This window comes from Tripterygium wilfordii, chromosome 21 (genome assembly GCF_013401445.1).
Source record: "Tripterygium wilfordii isolate XIE 37 chromosome 21, ASM1340144v1, whole genome shotgun sequence".
NCBI classification, from domain to species: Eukaryota; Viridiplantae; Streptophyta; class Magnoliopsida; order Celastrales; family Celastraceae; genus Tripterygium; species Tripterygium wilfordii.
In genome coordinates, this window is record NC_052252.1 from 8,955,746 (window position 1) to 8,965,414 (window position 9,669).

A 9,669-nucleotide genomic window follows, 5' to 3' on the forward strand; every position below is an offset into this window, starting at 1 on the left:
CTTCCTCCTCGTTCTCTACCGTAGACCTTTTCTTAGGTTGGACATTGACGGGACGTGAAGAAGAACTCATTGTTGATAACAATTGTTGTTTCTTTCTTTTTCTCCGTCCCTCTGTACCTTTCTCATGTCCATTTATAGGCAGAAGTGACAAGACGATTGAGTTGTTATGGGATAAAAGCCGAGACGTGTGAAGACGGTTGAGCAGTAGTTTTGAAGTAACTTATGGCCTCCTTTCCAACCATAAGTAACTTCTGGCCTCCTTTCCAACCGCCTCTTAGTGAAAGCCACCCTGATTTATTTTTTGACTAAGATTCTCAATTTGTCTTGGAGCCAAGAATCAATATCCTTGATAAATTGAAGCCTGAGTAAGGATCAGATTACACGGCTAAATCTTAAAATTTTCTTAAGTTAGGTTGAACAAGTAGCTAAATGCACAATTAGATGAAGAAAAAACTTATTCTTTTATTGATGATACGTTGTCGAAGGCTTAAGACAGCCATAATCGGCGTTACATATAAAATCTCCTTACGTTGGAGGTATTCCAAGTTCCATGGACACTTTTGCCATCTTGTCTAACTAGCTTATAGGGTCCTTGGCCGACCCGTGCTATGACCTGGAAAGGTCCTTCCCAGTTCAGACCTAGTTTTCCATCGGTTGGATCCTTAGTCTGGGATAAGACTTTCCATAAAACAAAGTCCCTAACTTCAAAGCCTCTTGCCCTAACATTTTTATTATTGGATCGAGACAACACTTGTTGGTAAGCAGCCAGATGTGCCATAGCCTGATCCCTTCTTTCCTGCAACAAATCCAGGTTCCTCTCCATTGCCAGATCATTGTTGCCTTCCTCAAACATCTACGTTCGGAGAGTTGGAAGTCCTATTTCTTAGGGAATGACAGCCTCTGCTCCATAAGCCAACACAAATGGGTATTCTCCCCTAGACCTACGAGGAGCGGTTCGGTAAGCCCATAATACCGACGAGAGTTCTTCTACCCATCTTCCTTTAGAAGACTCCAACCTTTTCTTAATCCCGTATAAGATGAACTTGTTGGATGCCTCTGCCTGACCATTGTACTGTGGGTAGGCAGGGGTGGAATAGAGATTCTTTATCCTATATCCTCCACAAAATTCTTTAAATTTGGCACTAGAAAACTAAGTTCCGTTATCACTGATCAAGGCATGAGTGGTTCCAAACCTGGTTATGATATTTTCCCAGACGGACTTCCTTGTTTCTATGTCTCGGATTACTGCCAGAGGTGTTGCATCAATCCATTTCATGAAATAGTCAATGGTGGTAATCAAGAACCTTTTATTGCCAGTAGCTCACGGAAGCGGTCCAACAATATCCAACCCCCATTGGGCAAAAGGCCACAGACTTGTAAGAGGACAAAGATCCCCAGCCGGTTGGTGGGGGATTGTTGCGAATTTTTGACATTTCTTACATTTTTTCATGTACTGCAAAGCATCCTTCTGCATGTACGGCCACAAGAAACCTTGGGTGATTGCTCTAAATGCAAGCGTCCTTCCCGTTGCATGTGCTGCGCAAGAGCCTTCATGAATCTCAAACAATAGGTCCTCCACTCTTCCTGGGTGAACATATAGTAAGTAAGGACCTGAGAAAGACTTTTTATAGAGCTTCTGATCAGGAGACAATCAGAAGCGTGCTGCTTTGACTGTCAATTTTTTGGCTTCTTTCTTATCTTCGGAAAGAATGTCATCCTTTAAGTAAGCAACTTGGCGTCTTCTCTTCTGTGCATCGTATCTCTTCTGGAAACTCGTCTATGCTTGGTCGTTCAAGCACTTGTACTTTGATAACCCTCTTCACCCCTAGTTGGTCGGCCGAGGCAAGGGTAACTAAAGCGTCTGCGTGGTTGTTCTGCTCCCTTGGAATTTGTATTTCCTTACAATCGTGAAGTCGGTCAAGCAACTGCTTAGTTTTTTCCACGTAAGCTGCCATGGTTGTCGTCCTGACATTGTAGAGCATTCTGGACTCCTTGAAACAAGGCCTCATACTCTACTTCATTATTTGCTGCTAGGTACCCTAATCATATAGTCATCTCCAACACTTCTCATTCCAGCGCTATGAGCTCAATTCCTGCTCCGGATCATCGTCTTGTTGAAGAACCATCAACCTGCAACTCCCAAAGATGCGAAGGAGTTACCTGTACCTTCCATGTCTGGTTGGCTTCCTCAGGTCGTTGCTCCGTGGTGAACTTGACAACAAAATCAGCTAAAACTTGAGCTTTAATGGCTGTCCTTGGGACGAATTGTAAATCATACTGAGCCAATTCGACTGATCACTTGGCAACCTTTCCAGACATGTCCGCTTTTTCCAACAACGTCTTCAGTGGATATTCTGTCACCACTTCCACTGGGTATGCCTGGAAATAATGGTTCAACTTGCTAGAAGCCATTACCAATGCCAAGAGAAGTTTTTCCAGGGGCGAGTACCTAGTCTCAACATCTAGCATCGTCTTGCTTACGTAGTATATTGGGTGTTGGATCTTCCTTTCTTCTCTTAGGATTACGACAGTGATGGCATGGTCTGACACTGCCATAGATAGTTGAAGCGTGTCTCCTTCCTTGGGTGTTGCCAACAGTTGGGGTTTCTGCAAATAACTCTTAAACCCAAGAAAGGCTGCCTCGTAATCCTCATCCCATTGGAAAGCTCTCCCCTACTTAAGCAGTCGAAAGAAAGGCCTAAATCTGTCTGAAGATCTACTAATGAACCTATTAAGTGTCACTGCCATTCCATTCAGTTTCTATATCTCCTTTACCTTGGTGGGTCGCTCCAAGCATTGAATGGCCTTGATATGTACTGGGTCGGCCTCAATTCCCCTTTGTGTAATGAGATGGCCTAGGAATTTTCCCGTACTAACTCCGAAAGTGCATTTGCTAGCATTCATCTTTAGGTTATTTCTCCTTAAGACATCAAACACCTCCTAGAGGTGCATCAAGTGGTCCTGCTGGAGTTTGCTCTTTACTACCATATCATCTATGTAGACTTCCATATTTTTGCCAATCAGAGGCCCAAAGAGCTTTGCTACCATCCTCTGAAATGTGGCACCTGCATTCTTTAGGTATAAAGCCATTACTTGGTAACAGAATATACCTTTAAGGGTGATGAACGAAGTCTTCTCCAAATCAGATGGATGCATTGGGATTTGATGGTACCCTCGGTATGCATCCAGGAAGCTCATCCTTGCTATTCCTGATGTTATATCCACCAATTGATCGATTTTAGGCAATGGGAACAAATCCTTTGGACACACTTTGTTCAAATCAATGAAACAACACAAACCTTCCATTTTCCATCTTTCTTTCGGACCACCACCGTGTTTGAGAGCCATTCGGGGTATTGGACCTCCCTTATGGCCTTAGCTTCCAGCAGGTTTTTCACCTCCTTAACCATGGCCTCCGTGTGTTGAAAAGCTAACCTTCTACCCTTCTGAATTACAGGTTTGAAACCTGGTTTGACATTCAACCTATAGATTGCCAATCTTGGATCCACCCTTAGCATCTCATAGGGAGTTCTTGCAAACACCCCCATATTTCTCCTTAACATCCCAATTAGGGATTTCTTCTCTGGTATGGGCAAGCTAATCCCAACCAAGAAATTTATGTCAGAACTTTCTAGTGTAACTTGCACTTTCTCAAGTTCTTCCATCGACTTAGTTACTGGCTCCTTTCCAACTTCCTCTAGGACTGGAGCCTCTTCCTCCAACATCATTGTTCTTCCTGCGTGCTTTGCCCATACCTCCCCTACCTTGTCCCCATAGGGGAATTTGAGCATCTAATGATAAGATGAGGGAACAACCTCCATTAAGTGAAGTCAGGTCCTATCCATGATTGCATTATACATCGAAGGTAGATCTATAACAAGGAAATCCACCTCAACTGTTGTAACAGCCCGACCCACTAAAGCCCAATCTCCCCACCAACCACTGAACTTGGCCCATACCAAGCCCAACCTGGCAGTTCCCAACCCTCCTGGCCCATACCAGAAAAGATTGGACAGAAGTAAACTGACGCAATCCCCAACCCCTCTCCTGCCAGACACGGGCCCCAGGCGGGTTGTTGAGGATTGGCCAGCTCCCTCCACTAAACCAAATCCCCCTTTCATGTCCATCCAAAGATTGGACAGAATTAAACTGACGCAATCCCCAACCCCTCTCCTGCCAGACACGGGCCCCAGGTGGGTTGTTGAGGATTGGCTAGCTCCCTCCACTAAACCAAATCCCCCTTTCATGTCCATCCGAAGATTGGACAATAGTTTAAGGTCTGCAGCGTGTTATATTCTGCACCCAAGACCCATCCCTGGCCGATGTGGTATTTTCATCCAGAACAGTAACCCCCACACCTCGCCTCATCTGACGCAGAGCAAGGTATTACAGTCCACCCCCCTTAGGAGCCCACGTCCCCGTGGGTCATGCCAGACACGGGCACCGCGCCCCGGCTAGACGTGAGGACGAAAGCCACATACCCACTAGGTCGGCTTCGATACCAACTGTAACAGCCCGACCCACTAAAGCCCAATCTCCCCACCAACCACTGAACTTGGCCCATACCAAGCCCAGCCTGGCAGTTCCCAACCCTCCTGGCCCATACCAGAAAAGATTGGACAGAAGTAAACTGACGCAATCCCCAACTCCTCTCCTGCCAGACACGGGCCCCAGGTGGGTTGTTGAGGATTGGCCAGCTCCCTCCACTAAACCAAATCCCCCTTTCATGTCCATCCGAAGATTGGACAATAGTTTAAGGTCTGCAGCGTGTTATATTCTGCACCCAAGACCCATCCCTGGCCGATGTGGTATTTTCATCCAGAACAGTAACCCCCACACCTCGCCTCATATGACGCAGAGCAGGGTATTACAACTGTTCTTGGACCTGTCGTGACTGGCATTCTTATCCTTCCAAGTGGCCAAACTGGGATTGCATTAAGTCCCACCAGATGTGTCGGAATAAGAATCAAGTCTACATGAGTTTTCCCTAACTTCTGGAAGAGTGAATAATACATGGTCTCTACGGAGCTACCCTGGTCTACCATCATTCGCTTCACTATAGCTGCTTCGATTTGTAGGGAAATCACAAAAGCGTCACTATGCAGAAAGATCACTCATGTTGCATCTTCCTTTGTGAAAGTGATTGCAGTTGCCTCCCTTGGCCTCTTGGTTCCCAACTTGGGATTAAAATCCATCCGTATTACCTCTTGTTGGTGTCGGGCCCTCCTATACTCTATCCGCCTTATCTCATCGCTAAGTTGTGCATCTGGCACCATTGCATCAATAAAACTAACCACGTAGTGCGAAGGTTCTCCCTGCTCCTTTGGCTGGGGCTCCGCCTTCTTTTCAGCAGCGGTAATCTTTTTGTCAATGAATTCCTTAAGATGCCCTTGTCGCACCAATTCTTCCAAGTGTTGTTTGAACTCTCTGCAGTCTTCTATCCTATGGCCTTTGTCCCAATGATAGGAACACCATTTGGACTGGTTTCGAGTGGATGGATCTCCTGACATCTTATTTGGACGTCAAAAATACGGCTTGTCTGCTATCTGAGGCAGAATTCGGAAAATTGGGTCTTTAAATATTATCTTCACCGCCTCGTAAGAACTGGGCTTCGGGTCCTTTTTTTGAGTCTTTTTCTTGCCCGTTCTTCTTTTCAAACTTTTTATTTTCCTTTTTTTGAGTCCCTTACTGAGAAGCAAATTGTCGATCCCCCTGCTTGTCTTCTTCCAGTTTGACATATTGTTTAATCCTGTCTTGGAGCATAGCCATGCTTTTAGGTGGAGCCATCGTCAAACTCTCTCACAATTTATAATCACAGGGGATCCCGAGGTGAAAAGTGTCTTTTCATCACAATCTTCTATATCTGCATAGGTATATGAATACCTACCTAGCAGCGTAAACCCTGAGTGATTCTCCTTTCCTCAAATGTAAAGCAAACAGCGTATCCAATGTTGTTGGATCTCGACTATTTGCTATGAACCTTGCTACGAAGATCCATACTAACTCCCTCCAGAACGATACTGAGTTCTCTGGAAGTTGGTGGAACCACTTCATGGCTGTTGTCCCAAGGCTTGACGGAAACATTTTGCACATGAGTTCGTCCCGACCTGCCCATAGAGCCATCTTATGAGTGTAGACTGAAATATATGCTACAGGATTTGTTTTTCCATCATAGACTACAAATGCTGGGGGTGAAAAATTGTTTGGTGGATCTTCCAGTCGCAGAGCCCGCACAAAGGGTGTGGAAGTCATCTTTCTGAGGCTTTGCTAGGCCTTCTTCTGAGCGCTCCATAAGACCTCCCCAGTGTCTTTCTTCATTCTAATTCCTAGAGAAGGGCTTCGACACCTTATCCTCCTAAATGGCTGTGGGGATTTGTTCCTCGCACCCCTTGGAGATGGAGTGTGCGTTCTTTTCTCCGTAACTAGTTCCCTCCTTCGATGGGACATCCCAGTGCTCCCGCTATCTTGCTCCTGAACACGCTTTGGCTCCGTATCCCTATCGCCTCGGATAACACTCTGGATTTCACTAGCCAAACGCTTCCCCTTTCTTCTTATGGTTTGGAGTCTTTCCTTTAGAGCTTGAGCATGCTCTTGTCTCTTTAGCAAATCTTCTTTTGCCTTAAGGAGGCCTTCTTCCAATTCTAATTCATTTGAAATTTGCTTTTCTATTTCATCATGATTATGCCGAGCCCTATCTTCTTCTGGATAAGGCAGTTCCTCCTGTCGTGATACTTCTGCTTCTTGAGACATGGCTTATATTAAAGAACTCTTCGTTTCCCACAGAAGGCGCCAATTGTCGATGCCAAATTTGCACCACAGTATAAAATACGTATAAAGTAGAAAGATTTAAGAAAATGACAACACAAAATTTACGTGGTTCGGCAACTTGCCTATGTCCACGGAGTCTAATCTTTTATTAGAGTTGAGTATTAATGATCATTTACAAATGTGGGAACGATATGTATTTATAGGCTTGGGGGTTTGTCAGTTGATGCAGTTATGTCAGTTCCTAAGACAATTTAACCGCCTCTAGTAACCTCTTGTTGTAACTGCTCTTGCCTAATGGTAATCGTCTAATAACTGAACTGTTGGAAAAACTTCTTCTGGATAAAGTTCTTTTGTCTGGGAGTTGCCAATCTTCTAGAATTGTTTATACGGAGTGTATAGTAATTTGTTCCACATTTGGAATATATCTTTATATGTTGAATTGAAGGGAATACAGTCAAAAATGACATTTTTAAGTACGTATTGGTTGCATAGATATGTAGACAATAATATTTGGTGAATACTGACCCATTTTGAGTTTTAAGCGGTTCATAAATATTGAATGTCATTCGTGCATGGGGTTTTTTTTTTCCATCCCTTCCTTTAATTGAGTACTAACTTTAATAAATTCTTATGCAATTTATTTATTTTTTTTTCGAAACGGGAGGAAAGATTCAAACTCTTATCACTAAGACGATACACTATCTTTATCACCCTAACTAATAGATCATGTGTTTTATTAATTTTCTTTTAATGATCGACCAATAATTGTTTTTAAACCACAAACATAAATTATGGCACCATTGCACGAGATTATGGCCAAGGAAGATTGGACAATATGGAATGAGGGCCCACTATTTCAAACACAAAATTATGGGGCCTATAAATTTGGGGAACTTGGAATCTTGGATGGCAGCCCAAATCGCCCCCAGCGGTAGCCACCAACTAGGATACCCCGGATTCTTGTGTGTGTGTGTGTAGCACTAGGCTCCTATACCGACGCCCCTAGCCACCAACTAGGATACCCCGGATTCTTGTGTGTGTATATATATATATAGCACTAGTCTCCTATACCGACGCCCTTATGTTTTAAAGTTGCGGGCGTGACTTTTAAAACCTTCCAAAAAGTGTATGTGTTGTGGGGTCGACTTGTCTGTGCCCCATTGCTGTGAAAGAAAGCCCATGAAACTAGACACCCGCATGTTTTAAATTGCGGGCTTCCGTATGTGAGCCACGTCATATATATATATATAACTAAGTTTATATAAGCATCAAAGTCAACCTCAACAAATTATATGGGTCATATTCAACCCAATTAATATAAAAGCCCAACAGAGGTTAGGGTCCCGAAACCCAATAACATAAAAGCCCAACAGAGACTAGGGCCCCGAAGCCCAACAACATAAAAGTCCAACAGAGGCTAGGGCCCCGAAGCCCAACAACATAAAGCAGACCAGAACTTACAGTCCAAAAAGGACTTGGTCTTATCAAACCATTACGAAGCCGATACAAATAAGGCCGAACCAATAACTAAGGGACGAAGCTGAAGATAAGGCAATTCCTTGTTAAATGGTAATAGCCGAAACTGCTACAAACTACTGCAAACTGCTGCAAACCACTTCAAACTTATCCAAACTACCATAAACTCCTCCAAACTGCTATGAACTTCTCTAACTGCCACAACTGCTGGTAACTGCTCAAGAAAAGCATAAAAGGAGTTCATTAGGAGGGTGGAGGGGATTCAGTTTTGGATTTTCTTACTCGCATTGTATTCACAAGTGATAAATAAAATACCATATCATTCTGCACCGTGGACCTAGGCTCAAAGCCGAACCACGTAAAATCTCTATGTTTTGTCTTATATTTACCCATTCATTCTCCACAATTCGATTGTCGATATTTACATCAACAATTTGGCGTGCCAGATAGGGGGTCAAGACAAAATTGTTTTATCACAATGGCAAATTCAGAAGATTCACGAGACGATGCTGTAAGTGAGAAGATGAAAGCTTTGATTCAACGCTTCGACGAACATGAAAGAAGGGTCCAATAGTTGGAACAAGAGAACTTGACTGTTCGAAGGGAAAATCAAAAGTTACTTGATCTTATGAATCAGTCTTCAAGTCGACACGTAACCAGAGCCGTCCCTGCTAGTACTGTCCCAAGTACTTCTGTTCGAATCAATGATGGGCAAACGACACAAATTCCTAACGCAAGTACTCCCTTGCCAGGATTTGTGCATCAGACAGAATCATCATTGGCATCAACATCAACTCAATTTCTGAGGCCAACGGCACAATCCATGGCACCACTGTTTCCCATTCCAACGTCATCTTCGGCTATCCCAACAATCGGTGCTTGGTCAAACATAACTACAACATTACCAGAAATTGCAACACAGCGAAGTGTCGACAAAAGACTAGAAGAAATGGAATCAGCCTTCTTCAGGATACCAGGCATGCCACCACCTATAAAGAAGAATCGTACTTTCCTCAAATCTCCATTTGTTCATGTCATTGCCATGGAAGAGCTTCCGAAGAAATTCATCATACCGCATATTAAGCCTTACGATGGTACCACTGACCTAGAAGATCATGTGGATCAGTATAGTCAACGATTGACTCTGGGTATCATACCCATTCAATAAGCATGAAGCATGCATGTGTCGAGGATTTAGTTCAACCTTGGTGGGACCTTCTTTGAAGTGGTATCTTAATCTTCCCGAAGGGCAAATCGCTTCATTCGCACAATTGGCCAATGCATTTGTTGAACAATTTGCAAGCAGTAGGAAAATAATTCCAACATCGGATGATCTATATCGACTGCGACAAAAGCAAGGAGAATCTTTACGATCATTTTTGACGAGATTCAATAAAGAAAAATTGGAGATTCTCGGATGCTTAG

General features: G+C 43.7%; 1 protein-coding gene across 1 annotated transcript; it reads right to left on the reverse strand.

Moving 5' to 3' along the window:
- Positions 1 to 5,114: 5,114 nt before the first annotated feature.
- On the reverse strand, positions 5,115 to 5,510 carry LOC119987866. Its single transcript, XM_038832767.1, has one exon. The coding sequence runs from the start codon at positions 5,508 to 5,510 to the stop codon at positions 5,115 to 5,117; it is 396 nt and encodes a 131-aa protein (XP_038688695.1).
- Positions 5,511 to 9,669: the final 4,159 nt, after the last annotated feature.